Source organism: Rissa tridactyla, chromosome 9, assembly GCF_028500815.1.
Source record: "Rissa tridactyla isolate bRisTri1 chromosome 9, bRisTri1.patW.cur.20221130, whole genome shotgun sequence".
Classification (NCBI taxonomy): Eukaryota; Metazoa; Chordata; class Aves; order Charadriiformes; family Laridae; genus Rissa; species Rissa tridactyla.
In genome coordinates, this window is record NC_071474.1 from 44661425 (window position 1) to 44684117 (window position 22693).

Consider the following 22693-nt stretch of genomic DNA (forward strand, 5'->3'; position numbering starts at 1 on the left):
CCTGGAGGGGTTCAAGGCCAGGTTGGATGGGGCTTTGAGCAGCCTGGTCTGGTGGGAGGTGCCCCTGCCCAGGGCAGGGGGTTTGGAACCGGATGATCTTTAAGGTCCCTTCCAACCCGAACCATTCTATGATTCTATGATTAGGAAAAATTTTTACACTGAAAGGATTATTAAGCATTGGAACATCCCAGGGAAGTGACTGAGGCACCATCCCTGGAGGTACTTAAAAGACGGGTAGACATAGTGCTGAGAGATATGATTCAGTGATGGGGTTTGTCAGTGTTAGGTTGATGGTTGGACTTGATGATGTGAAAGGTCCCTTCCAACCTAGGAAATTCTATGATTCCATGACTCAAGGCGAGAAGCACACCACCCGCTCCAGCCATCCTGGCACATGATCATAGTTCATGATCATAGAATCATAGATGATGTGCAGCAGGGAGGGCTGGCTCAGGCTCCTTGAGCTCTCCCTGGGAGAACGGCACTCCTTCTGCCTTGCTTTGGCTGGGACCCCGCAGGACCCACGGCCCTGGATGCACACTCACCCTCTCTGCTGTAGATCCCCGGCCGGGGAGCCGGTCTCCTGGCCTGGAGCGTGGAGGTCCTCAGGGCAGGGCTGGTCACCACCCCGTTGGCAGCCTTGCTGGATGGCTTCGCTCCTCCGTCCTGCAGCCTGGCCACCAGCTTCCCCACCTCTGCCTCAGCGCGTGGGTCAGGCCGGCCTTCGGTGGGGGGACGCCCCGGCTCGTCCCCCCCTGGCCGGGGCGCGGGCAGGCGGCTGCGGTGCAGTGGCTTGGGGACCTCTGTGCCGACGCTGTTGCTGCCGTTGGGGGTCTGGCCGTGCCGGTCTGCTGCGGAGCCAAGGGGACAGAGAGCCATCGGGTTAGGAAGCATCACAGAGGTGTCACAGAACTCTCCCCCAGAGCTGCGCAGCTCCTGCGGTACCAAGGGATGCCCTTGTGGCGTGCGGTGGGGGATCGACAGACCCTCACCCTGAGCAAAACACAAACAGCGAGTAGCTCACGCAAATGCTGAGGAATAAAGAAAACTGAATGCACTTAGGGGTTTCTTTCAAATTGACAGTACTCTCGCTCATGAGAAGTTTTGTACCATGCTTTTATGTCCCACCAAAAATAATTCCTCTCATCCCTCTTGCTGTGCTAGCGACCCCGGCACGGCATGCAGAACTGTTATGAAACCGATGGCACCCTGCAGCCTTGGGGCAGTCAAACGCTAATGCTTCTGCTCCCAGTTCAGAGAACCATTTGAATGCAAGGCCATCTAAAACTACGTGAGCAGTCTTGTGATTTTAAAGAGCAATTTGACTCAATCATGTTTTACCAGTGCCATAAAGTCCACTTGTAGTATTAAGCCTAAAACATCCTCAGGGCTCTGAAAACTGTAACAGAGAAAAAGACTTTTCATCTCTTTGGGTGATGTGATCTAGGGCACAGCTTGCAACGCCAATTAGAGCAAATCAGGTGCGGAGAGAAACATGATTTTAAATTGATGTGCCCTTTGACATGATAATGGGCCTTAACATTTCCTTACAATCCAATGAATTTAACCACAGAGTTGTACTTGGTCTAGAAAATACTATCACTGGGTCCTGAAAAAGTGCTTCAATGTTCTTGCTCTGGATGTAAAATCACCAGCGGCTGAGCCAGCCCTGCAGACCCTCTCGGGACCGATGTGCTCTGGTGGGACAAGACGCCAGAAGCACGCAGCCACCCCCCGGCCCTGGCCCCCGCCCCCATCCCACCAACTCTGCTCCTCAGTTCAATTTCCGACACTTTGCATTTTTGCCTCTGAAACTGCACAAACTTTCCAATGGGCTTCTCATACGCAAGAACCAGGCTTAGTTTAGCTGACGGAAAATGCTGCAAGTAACAGAAAAAAGAAATCCCCATGCCGTTTGAGTTGTGAGGTGATGCAACTGATACATGAGTATTTTTTGGTTTCCTTTCTCACTGAACTACAGAACTCACTCATTTTCACAGCCTGGGAAATGCAATCCTGCTAATGTAATCTCCATTGCTCCTGGAGAGGTGTTAGAAGAAACAGGAGGGGTGAGGGGCAGGTAAGGCATCAGTGAACAGCTGGGACTGACCTCCACTGTCTTCCACAGAAGCACCAAAGAAGACGGGTCTTTCCCTTAGAGGACGTTTGGAAATGGTGATGGGTTTGTGCCGCCGGGCAGCCACCCTGGGAGGAGGCACCGGGGGGGCCGTGGTGTCTTCTGGGGGGCCAGAGTAGATCTGTAAAGGCAGACACGTTTAGATGACCCTCCCATCCCACCAGGTCGAACGACATCCTCAGAGGCTCGCCTCGTTAACCCTGGTGTCATTAAAAGGCACCTCGCAGCCAAGTATGGAGTTAGGAGGTTGAGCCACACCAGGAGCACAGACCCAGCTCCTGCATGGCAAATGGCCACCCACCACCTTTGCCAAGGGCTCCCTGCTCCTCCCTGCTCTCCGGCAGGCACAGAAGCCATCTGTGGCCCGAGTCACCTCCGACTGACCCAGGAGGGCTGGAAAAGCCGGGGCTGCTCCAAACCACCTCGACCAGCTGCAGCCCACGAGAGCCTGGCAGCCGTTTGCTCCAGCCCTGAGACCCCCAGCTCCTCCAGCCTCTCCGGAGAGGAACGGCACGGTGCCCACCAGCCGCTCTGGCAGGTCGGCAGCACCCGGGAAAGCCCCGACTGCCAGGGTTAGCGGGGCTGGAGCAAGGGCTGATGCTTTAGTTATGGTTCTACAGACAGGTCCTGCCATGAGCGCTCCTACAGACAGGCCGCCTGCTCTGCACGTTGGACATCCACTGCAACTGCAGCGCTGAACTAATGAACGCAGCGAAATCCCAGGGACAAAAATGTGTGGAAGCAAATTATCCTGGAGCAGATGAAGGAAGCTTTGAAACTGACAGTTTCTGAAATATATCAAGTTTTCCACACCAGCGAGGTGATAACAATCTACAGAAAGCACCCGAACAAACCAGGGCATTGTTTTAGATTTAACGCGAAAAAACCCTCCAGCTCTTGGCTTACAATGAAGTGTGTGGCAGTATGAAATTATCTTGGATGAAATACTGGCATAAAAACAATGCTGCTAAAGAGTTTTATCTCCTTTTCTCACTGGTCATATGGCACCTATTTGGTTGGGTTTAATTTAGAGGTTCTTATTTATGTCAATGCTTTTTTTTAAGGGCTGAAAATAATCAAGCTTCTGGGCAGTCTCCTGACGATGTGAAACACCATATTAAGGACCAAACCCAACTGCTCGTGTTTTTCCCATGGATATTAATTGAATTTATATTTAATTTTAGAGCTTTAAAGAGCAAGTGACTACGGACAGGGTGGCATTGTGCTGCCGTGACCCGAGGCTGCGTTGCCCGCCCTGGGAGAACGTGGAGCCGGTCCCTTCCCAGCTATCGGCAGGAGATGGATCAAGCCCAGAGGACGAGAGCTGGTGCCAGACCCACCGACGAGCAGGGCCACTGCTCCCTTAGTGCAAGCTTCCTTACTGAACAACAATTTTATCGTGTCACCCCGAAAAAAATTTAAATGAAGAAATTAACATTTTGATTTGATTAAGGATGCCATTTTTGTAATTTAAACCAAAAGTACGTTCTTTCTTCTCCCAGCCAAAGAGCAGTTCCAGGAAATCAAGATGGGTGACGAGAGAAGAAAACATGCCCCCGCTTTAACCTTCTTGATCCCAAAGACCAGGTAGCGCGTACCACGGCACCGCGGCTGCCGGTGCTTAATGCCAAGGGGGGGGCTCTGCCCTTTGCAGGGCAGTACATCTTCTCCACTCCAGAATACAAACTCTGGTGCGTTCTCCTTGCCTGGATCCAGAGCAATTTGCTCTGACGTTAAGAACCCGGGATTTAAAAGCAGCAGCTCATGCATGATTAAAACAGCAAAGGTTTACCTGCAGCAGGGCAATTTTTTGGAAACATCAACCTCCTTCCTATATATTGACAAATGCGTTTTTAAAGGAAAAAAAGTGTTAAGCTCCCCATGGATGCTTATACAGAATGCTGTTTTCACTAGATGCTTTTCAACGTCTGAAAAACAGGCAAAAACCCACCGCAAACTACTCTTTTGAAGATGTGGGTGCACCCTCTGCTTTGCTTCTGCCTTCTAAATGATTAAACAACTTGAAGGTACAGAGATATTGACAGAGCCTCATATTTAGATGGTTTGTACAGTGAAGAAGGTGTTTCCAGAGCCTTCAACTTATTTAATTTAACTCTGGCACTGAAATATAAGCTGTGGAAACAGTAATTATCCACAAAGTAGTCATGAGTAGTTACTTTGTCCTTAAGAGTCTTCATATTGCGCTATATAAACCATAACCCTCTCTTCCTCCAGGCTCATTTAGAGTGTTTGCTCATGTGTGAGCTGAAGACATTTCCGGGGCTGACGCTGAACTTACAAGCTCAATCTAATAAATGTTACTAACTTAACCTTATCGCTGAAGAAATTAAAAGCAAGCAAAGAGATGTCTGGCTTAATTAAAGATTTAATTCCAGCTCTTAGAGGTGGCCGTGTAAATCCTGTGTTGATTCAGTCTGCACCACAGGCTGCTCAGGAGGGGAGGACAGAGGCTCGGTTCTGGAGCAAGTCGTGTGAGGATCCCAACGCACAAACGATGCACTGTTTTGCTGTGGGAACTTATTAAAAGCGTTCGCAGAGACCTACAAAGAAACCGGCATGTGATTTTCATGAGCTCCTTGTGCGGACACTCCAAAGTCTCTCTGAGCTCTTTCATCTCATTTCTCTGGTTCCAATCCTTGGCACCACAAGCGACTCCCACGTCACCCATCTGGTCCCCATTTGGTTGCTCTGACTCCATATCCACTTTGGCAAGAATCTTGCTCTTCTAGCTTCGGCTTCCTCTTCCTTTCCCGAAAAGGCAGCTTCACTTCTGCCTATGTGCTGCCCTGTCTGCTGGGAGCGCTACCCCATCTTCCTCACAGCAACCATCATCCTTTCAAGGATGGCTTCAAACCTCCCCTACCTCTAAGACAAAAGAGATTGTTCGCACACTCTGGTGATGTAAAGCCTTATGAAAAGCTGAAGGACCAAACTCACTCCTTTGAACCTAGCGCTGTTATTAGGAAAGCAACCTGGTCCCTGGTATGCTGATCTGAATGCAAACGCTGCTCAAATTTTTAAATATTAACATACAGCTCCATCATCCTCCAGCCACCCTGAAAACCATTATATCATAAATATATCATATATCATAAACCTAAGCCATTATATCAGATATCATGTGGAGAAAGCGCTAATACAGTAGACAGTGGAATATTCTGCTTTCCATCAGGAGACAAAACGCCACATGACAAAAAGCTGTTGACTCCACGTGAATCTTCAGCACCCGCCACGGCAGATCTAATCCAGGCTGTGCATTTGGGCAACGCTCTCAGACAAAAACACTCAGCAAGGTCCCACGAAAGGCAAAAGCTGCTGGAGCCTCACTGGGATGCTGCAGAGCATCGCCCCAACACAACAGGCACCGGCCGCTCGCCGAAGCCTTCTCTGAGAGCTCCACCCCAAGCACCAGCTCCCCTCCCCGGACACCATCCCTACACCTGGATCTGAACAGATCATATGCACAGCTGAATTATTTCCATCAAATGCTTGTCTGCTTTGGGTTTTTTCCCCTGTATAAATAGCTGTATAGTGTCTCATCTTGGACTGGGCCCACTGAAACCAGTTATGCTCTGGTCTAGCCCCTGCCTTCAGCAAAGGAAAGTGTAAATTTGTAATGTCCAAGCATAGAATAGTTGGTTTTTTTCAATAAAGATTCCTCTTATTTAAAAAAAAAAGCAAAAATCCCTTGGCTCAGGGTTTCCTTCGGGACTAGCTAAAGGCAACAGTGAGGAACATGTCTGCTACACTTTTTATTTCCTTCTGAAGCATTTCAGAACAGTATATTATATAAAAAAATTCCAGCCCCTAAGGAGACTCCAGGAAAAAGAGCCAGAGCTCTACATCGTTGCCACAGCAACAGTTTGCACGAACATGACGGAGCAGCCAGAAGCTGCGTGGAGGTGCTCCCGGGGCTGCCACCTGTACCTTCCCAAAGTGCTCGATAAGGATCTCAACTACGATGTTTTGGAACTTGATGTTCATCATCGCTGCCACGGTGTCCTCCTGCGCTCGCATGAGGGTTGGTCCAAATATCACCCCCATGTTAGACGGTGACATCAGATTCTCTCGGCTGTGCTCACATATGCTGCGGACAGGAAGGAAAGAAGGAATAAGGTTTTGGTTTGGTTTGCGTTTTTTTTTTTTTCCAAATGAATCTTATTCCAAGCAATAGCAAAGGACACAGTGAGAATCAGTCATTCAATTTTCTTCATTTTGTTTCAGCAGAATTTGTTTCCCAACCCTACCAGAGATAAAACATGTCTCTGGCTATGACACGTTCATTTGGCTAGGACAATTGTCTGGGAGAGCAACATGCTGACAGCATTTTTATTTGATCTCTTCCCACTCCTAGCTCTTCTTTTAACTCTGCAATCAAAAGTCATCTGCGTAACACATGCACGAAAGGAATCATTTCAATTGGAATATCTGAATTTTGGCTTTAATTTTTCCTCCCTCTGAAGGAGGAGGATTGAATGCAGGGAGCACACTTCGGAGGTCTGCAATAAATCTCTACACAGCCTCTTCTTTCTGAAAGAACCACCGTTTTCACAGAACAGAGCTCACTCTGTGCAGCGTGAATCTTCAAGCCCTGGAGGAACGTGCAACCAGGAGCACGTTCCAGTTGACGGCTGAAGTATTAACCACCCAGGTGGGCACTACCTGCTTCCAGAAGTGGACCAGAGGAGAGAGACTCTGATGCTGATATGTAAGGAATTCTGGGTTTGCCCTGTAGCTCTGGTGTTAAAGAGGTTTCTGTCAGTGTGAAGGGGAGAGGGAAGAGAATTTAAGTGTAAACACTTTAAGGAATAAACAGAATGACCACAAGTATGGTGTTAGCTTCGTTGGACTGCACACCAGACACCCTCAGCTCTGCCGCGTAGGCAGAAAGGTGTCTAAAAACCACACAAACACGTGCATGAAAGGCTGGAAGTGGATGGCAGGCAGGATCCCCCAGCCAGCCCTTCCTGCCCCAAAGAGGGGGCACGGCACCGAGGGACAAGCACTCACCCTCGAGTGTTAGGGCGTGACAATGCCAGATCAGCCCTGCTTATTTCTGAAACAGCCCCGTTTTGAAAACAACTTCTCCAAAGGTCCAGAGCAAGCCCTGCCCCACAAAAGCCATTGCTTCTGCAAGCCCTGGTCCTTCCTGACCCGCACACAGATTGCTCTCTTGCTTTTGAGCTTCAGCATGGCTCGTCACGAGCCTCTCTCGCTGCTGCGCCCCTGCTCCTCCCTGGGGTGGAGCGGGCAGAGCTTCCACACCGAGCCTTTGCATTCGGTGTGACGAGGAGGCAGGAAAATACCCATTTCTCCACGCAGTGCTGGTGCCATTATCACCAAGTAACAGACTTTTTCAGTGGCTCACTGGTGGAAGCACGTGGAACAGTGCTGCTCGGTGCCACCAAGCATCCAACATGCCTGTACGAGAGCAGAGACTGACACGCTCAAGCCTTCGCGCTGCTCTAAGGGCTCAGGACATTGAATCCATAGACATGGAGATAAAACCAAAGCATGCTTCATGTTCAGCCCGTGGGCGCAGCAGCTCCTACAGCCGTTCCCAAACCCCAGACCTAACATTCTTGTTAACTGGAGTGAGAGGTGACAATTTATAGCTCAGCTGTCAGAGGACATTTTCATTTTACAATTATTTCTTGCTTGGTATTTGTCAGAAAGGGGATGAAAGTGGCAATTAGAAAGAGAAGCATCACTTAATGCAGTGGGTGGCAAGGATAATCATACCATTTGTGCAGTCCAAACGTAAATTCCTAGGGGGACTGTGCTGGATGCAAACCTGCCACAAAAAAAGACTTATTCTGCTGATTCCATTATTCCCCTTACTTTGGCTTTAGAGAAAAACGTCTGCTTACTTGACAAGGTGTTGTATGAGGAGCTCTAACATCTCTCTGTTCTTGTCAGGTAGTTTATAGACCAGAGCGTGAATGGCTCCCAGCCTGTAATCCAGGTTCTCGGATTCTGGAAAGAAGTAGCAGGAAGAGAAGTTTGTGCCCAACACTTTCAAAGTAAACACATAAGAGAAAGATAAAGCTAAAGGAAATCTGTGGGAGCCATTCCTTCTGCAACGTAGGGCTGGCTGGCCAAACCCAGCGATGAGAAGCAGAAGGAAAGTGAGATTACATAGCAACAGGGTAACCATTGTGAGAAACAAAATGAAGTGGAAAGAGGGAGAAATGAAGCTTGAAAGGGAGCTCAGGGTTGCACTCTGCCTCTGAGCACGACCGGGGAAACAGGCTGGGCACGGCCGGGTACTGCCCTGCGCACCCTCTCCCCGCACACCTGGGAACACACGGCCTCTCTGCTGGGTATCTTATCAGCCCAGATAGCTGTAACGCTGAACAAGGCGGTAAAATGTCCCTCAGGGAAAAAAAATGGAGTCCCTGACCCAAAGAGGTCACCCTCAGAAGCATAAATAATCAAGAAACAATAAAATACTCAGTGTGAAAAGAATAGTGTGGGATCTCGTTAGCTGGGAAGCTTAATGGTGCAAGTTTCTGAGGGAAGGTAGGGAAGGGATTACGGTTTTGCACATACCCAGACATCATTGGTTTAACCAGTTCTGAAACTAATAAATTTTGGGCTTGAGCACGATCAGTACGTGGTGGAAAATTTTCCTTGCCAAGTAAGAACAAGCGTTACTAATTCTCTGGAGGTCCAAACCAAGGAGAGGCGGGTGCTTTCCTACCCTCCTGTTGGCTTCAAGCAGGCATGGGGATGGGAAGGATGCTTTAAGCCAAAATGTTTCTGAGTGTGCCATGAATTTCCAAATGCCAGTACTCTCACGCTGAGGGCGATGACCAGTTCCCTGTATCCCTCTAGTCTCCATCTCAGCGTGCTAGCTCTCAACGCGCTCTGAGGATGCAGCCAGATTAGAATAATTACGGCTTATTTGAAATGGCCATAAGAACAGGACAGCCGAGGACCGGCTGGTTTAGCACAGGCGATGCCCTGTCAGTACACCCACGTTACTCGGCTAATCTCCATTAATACTGGCTGTGGCTCAGTCCCAAGAGCTGCAGCAGAAAAATGTCTTTCATGAACTGGTAGACACTTTGGATTCAACATCCCAAGACGAATTTCACTACCTAAAGGGAGCACCTATCTATCTACGTGGCAACAGCACATCCCATTCCCTCACAGGTTTTAAAATAAATATATTAATACTATTGAGAAACAATTCTTCTGGGTCAGTTGTGCTGATTTCAGGTTAGTTGATATCCCCTGGCTCTCCAGACCCTCCAAGAGCATGAAACCCCATTAGAGGGAAGAGCACTGCAACAGCAAAGGAAAGAAGGGAAGGAATACCACCACCTCCCTTGCACAATTAAGCATTCAAAAGAAAGGATCACTCCTCTTTCTACAGGGGGAAGCAGCCGGACACCCTGGTGTCAGGCTGGCAGAGCTCCATCAAGTGATTTTGATGTACGCTGGTTGGGGAGGGCAGGGCTAGGGACTGTCAGCAGGGCAACTGCGGGACTTACTGGCAGCCAGGACCAATTCTTTGTGGAGCTTGTAGGTCATGACGGGTTCAGACAGGTTCCTGCAATAACCAGAAAGAAATCTGAGTTCTGGCAGGGCAGTGTGACCCACGCGCAACTGATCTCGAAGGACCAACGGGCAAATCCGCTTCCCTAGAGCACCACCATCTCCCAGCGGCATCTCCCCCCTGACAGTATTAATTTAAACAGCTTTTCCCATGGGATGTGGGGTTTCTACAACAGGCATATTCCTCAAAAAATAATACCAGATTAAAAAAATCCATTCCTCCTCCTCACTTCTTTGCCCTTCCCAACAGCCAGATGTTAACATCTGGCAGTTCATTCTGCTTTTCACCCGCATCAGCCCCGAGCTCCTTTGCCCGCTCGGGGCAGGCGTGCCCTGCAGTGCTACCTGAGATAAAACTTCAGTGAGCTGGTAATCGTCTTGATGTCCCAATCGCCGCTTTGGAGATCCACGTCCCCTGGACATTTTGGATCTGGAGGAAGAACAAAATGGCTTTAAAATAAGGTCCATTTTGAGGCTCTTAATAAATAGCCCACTCTCGGGGAGGGTATGCTCTCGAGTCAAACGGAGCTACAGCAGCACGTGATGAAGAAAGCTGCTGATTCTCATGACTAGGAAAAACAGAACAACGGTACCAGCGCCAGTACTTTGGAAAGGCTGAGGAGCAGTGCTAACCAGAAGATTAGAAGCAGAAGGTAACATTTAAGCAGTGGTGAAAAGTTAGCAAGTGCATACTCTCTACAGTTTGTTTTTTCCCAGCACAGACAACACTGGCAAAACCAACGCATTTCAGCAGATCCAAGACAAGCTTTCTGATATCCAAAGTAAACTAAGTGTCCAGTTCCAATCCCTCCTTCACAGCTACTCCCCTGAAGGCTGGTCTGGAAATGTTCCCTCTTGCTGCACAGAGAGGAGGGAGCTCAGAGGAGGAGGCACAGCAGCATGGAAGTACACTTTGCTCCTGCCTACTGTCACCGAACAACCGCATCATTTCTGTGGTACGATGAAGTAAAGGTCGTGGTTGGAGGATGGGGGCCATCTGGACTAAAGAAATAAACTGGATGATTTATTTAAAAAAAAAGAAATAGGACTAGAGACCAAAAAAAATACTATCTATCTCCTTACTCAAGTTCAGGATGAAATCCTCCTGCAGCAGTTATTTCTGTGTTGTTGGACGTTCCATCCCGAGTTTGTACGCAGTACGGTGGCAAGTGGTCAACCAGACCAGTGCATATAAATAAAACAAAAAGCCACTCAACTGGTGGGGTTCAGATGAGAAAACCACAGAGCTTCTCACAGGGAGGGTGAGAATCAAGAAGCAATAAAAACTTATCTAAGGGATTAGTCACCAGGCAAGCGTAACTGGATAGTTGTCTGAAGTCGTGGCTCCATGGGAATTGGGTATAGCTATACATCAGCACAAACCGTCCGTTTTAACAAACAACAACAATAGTAAAATCAATAGTAAACAATAGTAAAAAAACAATAGTTAAAGCCTGTGAATGCTATATTAATATCAGATGTCTGTGCACACAGATTATCAATGTAAATGTACTTTCTGCCCTGTGCTCCTGCTGCTGGGGCAGGGATGGCGAGAACAGCTCAGCCTTTGGGCATGTGGGAGACCGACCCTCGGGGCTCAGACCGACCCTCGGGGCTCACAGCCTGCCCTGGCCCACGTGTGCCACCAGACAGGGGCACGATTGGCCTCAGCCAGGTGCCAGCCTGGGAACGCCTGTCCCAGCCCAGAGCAATGCCCCACAACCCGCTGCTGGGAGTTTAACTGTTTCTTGTATAAAGGTTACCCACCAATTTATGTATGAAATACAAGATTCAGCGCCCAGAAAGGCTTACAGCAGAAATGCATACATTGGCATATTAACATATACATTGCACGCAGTGAGGTATCTCAGCCCTTCCAGGTGAAAACCTTAAACCAGGGTAACGGCTTCCCTGTGGAGACCACCTTCCCAGTTTAGCTCTCCATGATACTCCACTGAGGAAAAGGGTCCCTCTGAGCTCGTCTGCGGGGCTTGGTTTAGGAGACGGCCGTGAGATGGCTGCGCTGGACCCAAGGGACAAGGCACCTCCCCATGAACAGCATCGGGTGGGCGAATTCCCTGGCAGCAGCGCTGCAGGAGGGGCTGCCGGCAGTGGAGGAGAGGGCGAGGGTTCATCTCTCCTTGGCTGATGTCCCGTACTCCGGGACTGCGGCAGAAACGTGTCCCCAGCACGTGACTCCAAAATGCCTGAATATTTTTAGCACATGATGGGAGAAGGCTTGTCCCCTCTGCCCCAGGGTCACCGCCTCGCTTTATTTCGCTGCTGCTCACTTAACTTAAAATGCAGGTTGCACCACCAACAAATAATTGCCATTTAAAGCGGCACTAATAATAATTGCCACTAGAGTGGGGTGCAGAAAAAAGCCCAGAAGAGAAGGGGAAAACGTGCTTTGGAGGGACCTTGGGGACCAAAAACCATGCTCAACATTTCTCACTGTGAAACCTGATCCTCTCTGTCCCCCTTAAACAATACAAAAGCAGGACAATCTAGTCGCATGGAATAATTAATTCTTACCAAAAAAGGCATTCAGCAACTTCTGCACCTGAATATTGCTGCCAACAGTCCGGTAGATGCCCTCCGTAGTAATCCCTAAGCAGGAGAAAGCCGAAGAGCATTAGCCAAAGGTCTTCCCCAGCTGGTGGGAAGACCAAAAGCCCCATCTAGTGGAACCCCTCTCCCAGCTGGTTCTGCAGAAATGCTTCTGCCCCAGGAACCATCCAGGATCTGTCCCTCCACACCCCGGGCTGTCCCCCAGCAAGGGGCTGCTGCTGCCTGGGTCTGGGGGCAGAGGGCAGGAGCTCCGCTCGCCCATGGTGGCCGCCAGAACTGCTGTATTTGCCTGGCTCCGAGAGGAGGGTCTCTTTACCTGGCTCCTCCTCACTTCAGCAGGGTTTGGCTGGCCACATCCCCCAGAAACTCTGGAAATGAAACCAGCCACCTTTCCCTGCCACAGCTGGGGGATCCAGCTGTTCTGGAGTGATTTATCTTTGTGTGATAGCCCACGCCACCAATGCATGCGGGTAGAGGCTGGGCATTCCATGAAAGACCAGACCTGCTTCTGCCCTGCTGCTTGTAATAAAATGGGTCCGAATAACGCTGTACCCCCGGTTAACCCCTACCTGTCCTCCCAGTACAGAGAGACTTCCAAAGCTGCTCTCCTTCTGCCTAACTATGAGTTTTCTCAGAGCCAAAGACGAGAAACGGATGAATGAAAACAGCATAAAGGTGGAAATTCAATCCTAACCCAATCTGGTATAACGACATTGCAAACAGCACAGGATTTCTACTCCTCTGACATGCGTTCTTCGGTTAAAAGTCAGTCTCGTTTCATTGACTATGCTGCAGAAAATACAGTACAATTCAAGGCCACGGGGAGCAACGCCAGGACGGCGGCAGCTCCTGATGCCAGGGTGAGACCTTACCTTTCGTTTCCACTGCGTTGATGCACTTCCGTACAAACTTGAAGCCCACCTCGTTCAGCTCCACTGTTTCAAACAAGGGAAGCAGGGTTAGCAGCCCGAGCACCAGCACGCGACTCCCCATGGAAAACTACTGGGAATGCCCCATACCCAGTCCCTGCTCGGCACACAAAGCTGCAGTGCCCCAGCGCACGGCCGGGATCCCACGTGCAGCTGCATCGTGTATATCCCTCCATGAAAACACAGGCATTCTTTAAATCCTGGCAAGGAATTATTAGCTTCACACGTTCTCCATTATTCCTCGAATTTATTTTGAGTTCCAGCACTGCTCCCTCCCCCCTTTCTGCCTCTAATAACAAAAGTGTAAATCAGAGTCCCGCCACATGCGAATTTGTGCCTGATAAGGAGTTGATTAATGATTTCCAGAGCGCTGCAAAATCTGCAGTTGAAGCTCTTCCACATCATAGGATCGTGTAATTTCTGCTTATCTACTTGACTAGATTAAAAAGCAAAACCAATACAGCTTGATACGCTGAGTAAAGCAGAACACAGGTTTTTGTTCCAGCCAATTAACCACAGACTATCTCTGTGCCTGTTTTGCAGGCATCGTGAAGCAGGTAGGAAGTCAGATTTTGTTTCTATACGCGTATTTCAACTTCTGTCATCACACTACTACTTCTGCTTATTTTTCCTGGATATCTGGAAGGATTGTTCAAGTTATAATGTGAAATACCTTTCTGTTCAGTGCAAACATTTAGCTTGAATTTCTCCTAAACGACCCATGCTGTTGTTGGCTTAGAATTTTTTGGGTTTGGGTTATTTGGGAGGAGTGGGGCTATTTGGTTTGTTGTTTATCTTTTTGATGTAAAATAGCATTTTATTGGAAAAAACAGCCACAGGACACATCTGGACCAACTCCAGTCACAGGACAGGCCATGCTGGCGAATCCTATGAAATCACTGTATTTTCAGCAAGTTGTTTATAATGATTCTCTCTTCTCTGAGCAACAGCAATGACAAGCTCAGGCGTATCTTAGCTCTAATACAGGAGTTAAGACACCCTTAAGGACAGATCCACTCGGTACTTGATACTGAGTGGGATGATAAGATTTGAAGTCTTTCTAGCTCTAATCTATTAAAAATAAAGTGTATTTACTTTTCTGAAACACTGAGTCACATTCTTTCCAGGCGTGTAATGCAAACACAGTCAAACAACAGGTTTCACGCTTATGCCTCTGATAATGCTACCGCTATGCTCATTAAAGTCAGTTAATTAAGGGCTCATAAAAGGAAGCTCCAAGATACAGAATGCAAGTGTTCCACGGCAGCGGGCTCACCGATGGTCTGCAGAAGGGGAAAGGGAAAGGGGCAGCAGCCTGTCCCGGGGCTGCAGGGGCGGTGGGTAGGGTACGTGGGACAAAGCGGTGGGACGGGAGCTCCAGGGAACTAAATGCCACCTCTTATTTTCCTATTATAACCTTTGCTCTGGGAAACGCCCCCAAAATCCCTCACCGATCTTTTTCCCCCCCTCCGTTATTTTGGGGTTCGGAGGTGCAACTTGAACTCCGCATCCAGCTAGTCCTTGCTAAATAAAAACCGCACGTTGCAATCGGTAACTTTTGCTGTTTGCAAATTTCTTATCTGGCCTCAGTATCAGACACCGGGATGAAAAGGAAAGAAGTTACACTGCCGCCAGGGAGGGAACACACAGCCTGTTCAGCAGAAACGGAGGACGAGTGTATCTGCAAGGAAATACACTGCCCGACCCCCAGACAGCTTCGACAGCGCAGAGGAACAGCAACAGAAATGACTCACTTTCTTCCTGTTTTGTGATGGGACTGTGGTAGATCTGAAAAAAGGGGAGGGAATGGAAGAGGAAAAAACAAAAACATGATGCAATGCGATTCGATATTTATTTTCAAAAGAAAATGCAACCCCATAAATCATCCAAAGCCAATCCCAAACAGTAAATGTCCCAAAGAAACGTCACTCTATAATTAAGCAAGATACCATTATCTACACAATAAATGTGTTTTTGCTGACTTTCTACATTTCGTTGGAGCACCTATTTCTAGGAAAGAGGTCTCCCAAAAAACGAAAGGAAACCTTGACCTTTAGGTGCCCTGTGAAAAGGACAGCAGGACAGTCTGGCACACGGGGGTTGTGGGCTTTTTGTTTGTTTGCTTGCTTTTGAAAATTCAAGTGTCAAGACATTCCTTCACCCCATACAAAAATCCATCCTGTATTTTTTGTTAATAAATAATAAACAGCAGGTGCCATCCTTTATGCATAATAACACGTCACGTAAACCTAGTGAGCCCCAGACATCCCCGAAGTGACTGGCTGCCCAGCATGAGCACACTGACCCTCCACACTATCCCATGTCCTTTCCAGTTTAAACGAGTAGGAGAAATGTGCTGTGGAGGGTGCCCGTGTCCCATCTCCCTCCTCCCGCGTCCCACCTCCGCATCAGCAACCATAGGGAATGTACCAGAGCTTTAAAGGGGGAAAAACAAAACCCTCATTGCAAGCTGTGCCACCAGCAGAACACCACAAAATCCCATTTCAGCCGTGCAGTGGGTGAACCGATTTATTATTTATGAATTATGGGTAAGCACCAGCAGTGAGGTGGCAGTGCCTGTGTCACTGCTCTTCCCCAGGACCTGCCAGCAGAGGACACTGCTCGGCAGCATATTCACGGCTGTGCAGCAGCTCCCTCAACACTTACCGGCTCCTTCCCGTCCATGGCTTCCATCCACAGCCTTCGATTGGCTTCTGAGAGCGCTTGCAGTGTGATGGTCCCAGACCTGTGCAGAGTTCGCCCAGGGACAGGCAGGAAAATGAAGCAAAAGTTGTTCTTAGTAAACAGCAAAGAGCAACTTCATCGAGGTTTACAGGGTTTATCTGTTTGGAGGCCATTTGAATACTAAGCATCTCACCTTTCATTAGTTTCAATGTCAAAACAAAACCTCTTGTCTATAGAGTCCGTCTTTCTCCTTACACAGGATTTCAGTGTCAGGTCTAAGGTGCCCTAGGAGAGAAAATGAAAGCCAAGGTCAGAGGCAAGAAACACAGGAGAAGATTTAGGGTTCCTGAGCACCCTTAGGCTCCAGCCCAGCAGCACACTGCCCGTAGAATCACAGAATGGTTCGGGTTGGAAGGGACCTTAAAGACCACCCAGTGCCACCCCCTGCCCTGGGCAGGGACACCTCCCACCAGCCCAGGTTGCTCCAAGCCCTGTCCAACCTGGCCTTGAACCCCTCCAGGGATGGGGCAGCCACAGCTTCTTTGGGCAACCTGGGCCAGGGGCTCACCACCCTCACAGCAAAGAATTCCTTCCTGATATCCAATCTAAATCTCCCCTCTTTCAGTTTGAAACCGTTACCCCTCGTCCTATCATTACGCTCCCTGATAAAGAGTCCCTCTCCAGCCTTCCTGTAGGCCCCCTTTAGGCACTGGAAGGGGCTCTAACGTCTCCCCGGGGCCTTTGTTTCCCCAGGCTGAACCCCCCCCAACTCTCTCAGCCTGTCAAAGCTGGGAGCACCAGGGTCCCAGCGGGCGCCCTGCCAATCCAATGGCATTGGTACCAGGAGCACAGATGGTCCTTCCTACCATCAACAAAGACAGAGATCAAAGGCTTTGTGAGCCAGGCTTCCTCTCCTCAGCCACAAAATGTTCTAGGCTTCATGGCACTACCCCGCAAACAAGTGCTAAATATCTCAGCAACGAGAAATATGCCTCCGCAGAGCAGGAACGCTGCTATAAACAAACCTCTGGAGGCAGTTGCTTGGTCTTTGAGGCCAGGACCATCCTTCTCTGGTATGTGACACAGTTGGGTCCTAACTTTTATCAGGGCTGATCCATAGCATTCATGATCCAAACAGCTTTACACAAAATACCTTGTAGAAAAGGAAATTAACTGCCCAAATCTAGAGTAGGTGCACTCTGAGGAGAAGCCAGCACTGCAGGGCTAGTGCTCTGGCCCTTTGCGTTCATGCCTCTGTACTCCACAGCAGGATCATTTTGTAACGTGGTGGTGAGATCTCCAGGACTTTGTAGGACTCTGAAGAGACACTCAGGAGACCTTACAAGCACGCAGACCCTAGGGTTGAGTGCGCAAACCTGGAACGTGTTCATCACCCTGACCGTCACTACCGCTGCAAGACCTCTGGCAGAAGTGGATCAAGCGGATCCAGGACAGCCTGGGGGCAAGGACTGCTTCCTCCAGGATTACCTCTGGCTTACACGCCGTGATGATAATCTCCTGGCTGCGTTTTGTGTGTGTGCTGGTTGTTTGGGGTTTTTAAGAGCGCTCCTTGTAATCACAGCATTTGAAGCTGTGTGGCCAGCTCTGACCTGAAGGTGCAGACTACCAGACTGCAGGAGTTTGGGAAGGGGACTAATTGACATTTTTACAAGCCTCTACCCTGCATTAATTGGCCTTACTAGAAATGTTTATGGCATAGATGACAACAGATCTCTCCAGTCAACATTTTGGACATTTCTTTGCCAAGGTCTCTGGCCAAGGGCTTCCAAAAAATACATTTTATTTTATTGCTGCAGCGTGCAGAGGGCTGCCAAAGAACAGACCATGAAGTCACCAACTGGAGAACAGCACGCCTGACTGGGAAGTCCCTGGGGGACGTCGCTCCATGGCAGAGGAGGGTGGGTGGACTCAGCTGGATGCAGTTGCTGTACTCTGAGCCACAGTCCATCATCCACGCCTGCACCCTACCCCTCCTCTGTCACCCCAAGGAACTGCAGGGAACTCCCAGACACATCACTCACTGGTTCAAAACAAAGCGTTTAGTGAAAGGAGCAGTTTCCCACACCGTTGCCTTATTGCAGTTTAGAACGGCAACTGCTGCCCAATCCTCTCCTAACACCAGTCCCACTCACACGTAACCAGTTCTGAAAACAGAAATCAAAATCACAAACTAGTGACTGTGCGAACATAAAAAGGCAGAGAAGTGCTGCTTTTGGAAGCACTCGTCTAATAACTCAAGTAATTGAAGTACTCGCAATCACTGCCAGAGGCCTACGTGCAAACCAGGCTGCAGATTCACCACTCATTTGCATGGATAAATATAAAAATTAGCCCGTCTAGAAAGGCAGAAATTTCACAATAGACCAAACTTGCAAGTCACCACTGCTCAAATAATGCTCACGTTACACAAACCCACGTCACTGCTGCCAAACCCTGCAGGGCTTTTGGGTCATTTGGGAGAGAGGGAGGTGAAACTTCTCTTCAAATAAAAATCTGCTTCCTTCAGGTTGCACCAAACCCCCCGCCTGCGTGGCCAGGCAGGGAGGGGACACGAAGCCCACCCCTCTGCTCTGTGGCCAGGAGCCCTTCCACAGCCACAGCGTTGGGATCAGCCCACTGTCAGCACGTCTTGAGGACCGGTGCTGCCAGGTGACTGCTCCCGACAGCGGGACTGGCCTCTGCTGCCCTGGATGTGGCATTTGTACGTCAGTTTGCTTAAGGAAAGAGATGACGTGGGCGGATTGAAGGTGAGACGTGATGGCTGGGTCAATGTTTGAAGACGTCCCTCCAAGAAACCAACTCACTCACTTGCTTAGCTCCGGGCTTCTGGTCCATAGGCGTCATCCGCAAGGTTTTTGCCTCTTTTTCGTACTGGCAGTAGTATTTCACCCAGGAGATGCCCAGTGCCCCTGCAGAAACACACGGGAAGCGGGGGTGAGAGATGGCACCTTAGTTGGATGCAGCCGGCAGGGCACAGCCAGCATTTCTTGCATGTCCGCGTTTCTCTGGGCACGGACACCGCTGGCCCCGCGGAGACACCTCCCTCGCCAGCGTCTCCACTGGCAAGAGCAAGGAGGAGGAGGAAGAGGAGAGGAGGAGAAAGCGCTGGGCGGCAGCCACCTTCACCGCCCTCCCAAAACGCTGCTGGTGAAAGGGCGTTTGTGGGACTCTGGTTGCGAGCCAAGCTAGTTTGGCCAAGTCCAGCCAAGACCTACACTGGCAGGATCCTACGTGTGCTGAATGCTTGTTTCACACAGACACCACTATTTTTTCCTGTTGACGAAAACTTGGCAGTAAAGACAACAGCACCTTTAAAACACTCTAAAGTTCCTACTTATATCACACTAGATTTGTTGTCACTTTTCTTTGTTGTCTTACCCAAATCCCTTTAGATGAAACACTTCAATTGATACTTTTTCTGTAATTTTTTTTTTTTTAAGTTGCAGTGTCAGGAGGAACAACTCTCTTCATACTCAATTTACAGAACATAAATAGAGGCAGCAAAGAGTCACTGGTATGCAGGAACATGCAACATTTGTTTGTGGTCTAAAATTACTGTCCATGTGTTTTCTTTTAAAAGCAGGATAAACATACATACGAATATATGTATAAATACACTTGTATCTACAATCCAAAAACTAACTGCTCACAAAGTTGTCTGTAGACTGAGAGGCCACAGCTCTGCATAGAGGCTTTTGTCCCCTAAGCGTTCATGCTTGCACGGCCTTGGAAAGCTACAGCGAGTATTTGTAAAAGAGTGAATTTGGTTTGATTTGATTCTGCACAGAATCCCAGCGAGTTTCTCTCTCAGCAGCTTAACTCTCATTGCTCTTAACACTTCAGCTGTGCTCAGATGCCCTCAGAGACGCTGCAAGAGGGAAGCTGGGCACGACACCAGATGCGTTCTGATAAAACGCAGCCAAGGTGCAATCTGCCAGAGCTCCGGCCTCTCCAGCGCTACAGCAGAGTAATAAATCTCATCTAATTTGAACGCAGGGCAATTAGCTCCTTGCTTACACGGCTCATGTAACCCGGAGAAAGCTCTGTGCCACCACTGAGAAAGCTGCCAGCTAAAGCTGCCGGTGATTCCCCGGGCACCCTGGGCACTGGCAGGCGGTGCTGCCCCGTGCAGAACAGCCCACAGCGATGCTGTGGCTAAAGCTGGCCGGGGCTATGAGCCGGGCAACCCAGGCTTACACATTCTTTAACGCATTCAGGTGCATATAAAAGCCATTACATTTCTCCTGGGTGTACAGATAACCCTCAATGGTCGGCTGCCCAGGTAGCTTGCAGGTTAGGGGAGCTTCCTTCATCCTCTTCTTCAGGTCTTCCAGCTCCTCCCGCGTGCTGGAAAAATGATTCCTTGTCTGTTAAGAGAAAACAAAAAGCAGCACGTTTGAACATGAGCAAAGAGCAAGCTTCAGGTATTCCTGGTCAAATTTTAGGTGCTCTGGAAGAAATGAACTGGTCCCCAATGTACAAAATGTGGAAGCCACTTCAAAAATTGACATGAAAACTCCAGCTGAAAGAACAACTGGACTCTTAGAGATGATTGAAGAGACAAGGTTTAACAAACCACACATGGCAATGGTGTTGTGGTGTCATGACTGGGAGGACACTTTTTCTTTCAATAAAAGAAACTGAGCACATTTTAAGGCTAGGTGGAGCAGAAGGAAGCACCTGAACTTCTCTTTGCACCATTGTTTAGGTAACAGGCGTGTTCTTTACAAAACCAGGGCGTTGATTCTTCAAAAGATCATGCTACACTGCTCTAATTTTTAAAGAGTCACATCAACACAGGGTACAAAATCAAGCCATTTTTATAGAACACCACTTAGACCAATTAATGAGCCAGCAGCAAACTCAGCTTGGCACAGATTTATGGCTGTTGTTCCATGGGAATGAGGGCCAGCCATGAAAGACTGAGGATAAAAGAAACAGGGGACAGATATTTTAGCCCATGAGTATACTTAGCCAGCAGAGGAGCTTACCAAAGCATGTAGTAAGCCGATACCATTAAGATCAAGATTGGAGGCCTTTTCAGAAGACATGTACAATTCTGATCTCATGAAATTGGAAGAAATTCTCAGCTTGTTTACGCACAAAGTTAAACGATACAATTGCAATAGCTCCTTCTGGACAGAGAAAAAACACTATCATAGCACCTGCAGACTCTCTAGTGCAGGACAGGAGAAAATACACGTGAACTGAGAAGGAAATAACTGTGTCTGCACCTCCCACAATGTAAACATGGACAGTCTGTTTTGCATTGGAAAAGCCTTGCCACCGGAGGCGTTTAAATACAAATGAGAATAGAAGTCACATGCAAAAAATACTTCAGCTGGGCAGGAACTCACATTCTGCAGGCTGAGCTGAAGCTGCTGTTTGTAAGGGAGGAAATCCTGCGTGAGCTCAACTGTCAGGTTGTTGTAAGTGAAGAGGCTGTGGAGAAAAGCCAGCACCTGCAAAGGAGCGAAAGGACACAGATTAAACTTCCCTTCTATATTTCTAATCAGAGGAAAGATAGCCAGGAAGTTGGGTTTCAGAAATTACACATACAAATTATTATTTTTTTCTCTTACAATTTCAGAGCAATGCAAATCTTGGTATGACTTATCCACCACAACGTCCCTAAAGCCCAGGTCTACCACCCACGCATCTGTCTTAATAAAACACACCCGAAATGAAAGACCCTGCTGGGAGAACAAGAGTAGATCTGCAGATTGCTGGTCCATGAGACCTACGCGATCCCACGGTCAACAGCATCTGGTGCCAGGGCAAAACCACCCACCCAGGGCAGGGTCCCTGTACACAGCCACGAGCTGGTCCCACTGCAGCCTGTGCCGTGACAGGTAAGCAGACCAGATCACAACTCTCTCCCTCTGACCACAGCTAACATTTACCAAACACACCGTGTCCAAGATAACTTGTAACAAGATCTCTAGCTACCCACAGCGTCCAGCCTGTTCCTCAGGATCGACTTACAGACATGAGAAACAAGTCTGTGGCTTCAGGGTGCTCCAGCAAACACCACTAAGGCTGTTAAGCTGCAGCAATCCAAGTGCGCAACATTAACTCCTGCTCCATCACAAGACTCCCCAGGACCGAATCCAACCTGGTAATTCATTCTTTCCTGCAACTGTTGGCAAATCAGCGTATGTGAACATCAAACAACATGGTTTGAAAGAAAAGGAAGCTCCTACCGGTTCAACAATACTGAATTTCTTGCTTTCTTGTACTTCCTGGATCTGGTACACATACTCGAGGGAGGACTCAAAGAAATTGTGTCTCTCTTTGTCAACCTGAAGGTCAGCCTGGAAGAAAGAGGGAGAGGTGAAAGAAATAAATACCTTACATCTAGCTTGACAATATTTGACTAGCATTTGCCTGTCAACCCACAAATAGTTTTGTCCTCACTTATGGAAAAGCCTGCCAAAGGTGTCCCAGCCAGGTTTTGAATACTTTGCATGGAACCAGAAGACTGAAACATTGGCTAGTCTTCTCAGGTCTGGCCTTTTAGAGCTCCCTTTCATTTATGGATCCAGAACCTCACTCTCCTCTGCAAGGCCGAGGCTTTCCCGAAGCGTATTTCTTATTTTAGCGTAAGCTCCTTCTCCACCCACAGCCCTGCAATGGTGAAGACAAGGCCGCTGTCACGATCCTCTTGCCTGACTCCTGCTGCGACCTGAAACCAGCAATTCCAGAGCTGCAGCACCAGGTAGAACAACGTGGTATGCCATGGTACCGCAGCTTGCACACATTTTGC

The 22693-nt window shown here is 48.7% G+C and overlaps 1 protein-coding gene across 2 annotated transcripts in view; it reads right to left on the minus strand.

Moving 5' to 3' along the window:
- Positions 1-22693, minus strand: part of OPHN1 (oligophrenin 1) — a 68740-nt gene that overhangs the window by 8271 nt on the left and 37776 nt on the right. Inside the window, exons 6-20 of one of the 2 annotated variants that reach the window (XM_054214111.1) lie at positions 22131-22241; positions 21285-21389; positions 20165-20294; positions 18736-18836; positions 16100-16191; positions 15889-15967; positions 14976-15009; positions 13165-13227; positions 12257-12331; positions 10067-10151; positions 9658-9716; positions 8029-8134; positions 6086-6245; positions 2111-2258; positions 546-848 (exon numbers count right to left, since the gene is read on the minus strand). In XM_054214111.1, coding sequence (XP_054070086.1) covers positions 546-848; positions 2111-2258; positions 6086-6245; positions 8029-8134; positions 9658-9716; positions 10067-10151; positions 12257-12331; positions 13165-13227; positions 14976-15009; positions 15889-15967; positions 16100-16191; positions 18736-18836; positions 20165-20294; positions 21285-21389; positions 22131-22241 — 1651 coding nt within the window. Of the gene's footprint in view, positions 1-545; positions 852-2110; positions 2259-6085; positions 6246-8028; positions 8135-9657; positions 9717-10066; positions 10152-12256; positions 12332-13164; positions 13228-14975; positions 15010-15888; positions 15968-16099; positions 16192-18735; positions 18837-20164; positions 20295-21284; positions 21390-22130; positions 22242-22693 lie in introns of both variants that reach the window. The other variant, XM_054214110.1, reaches the window with a different exon arrangement.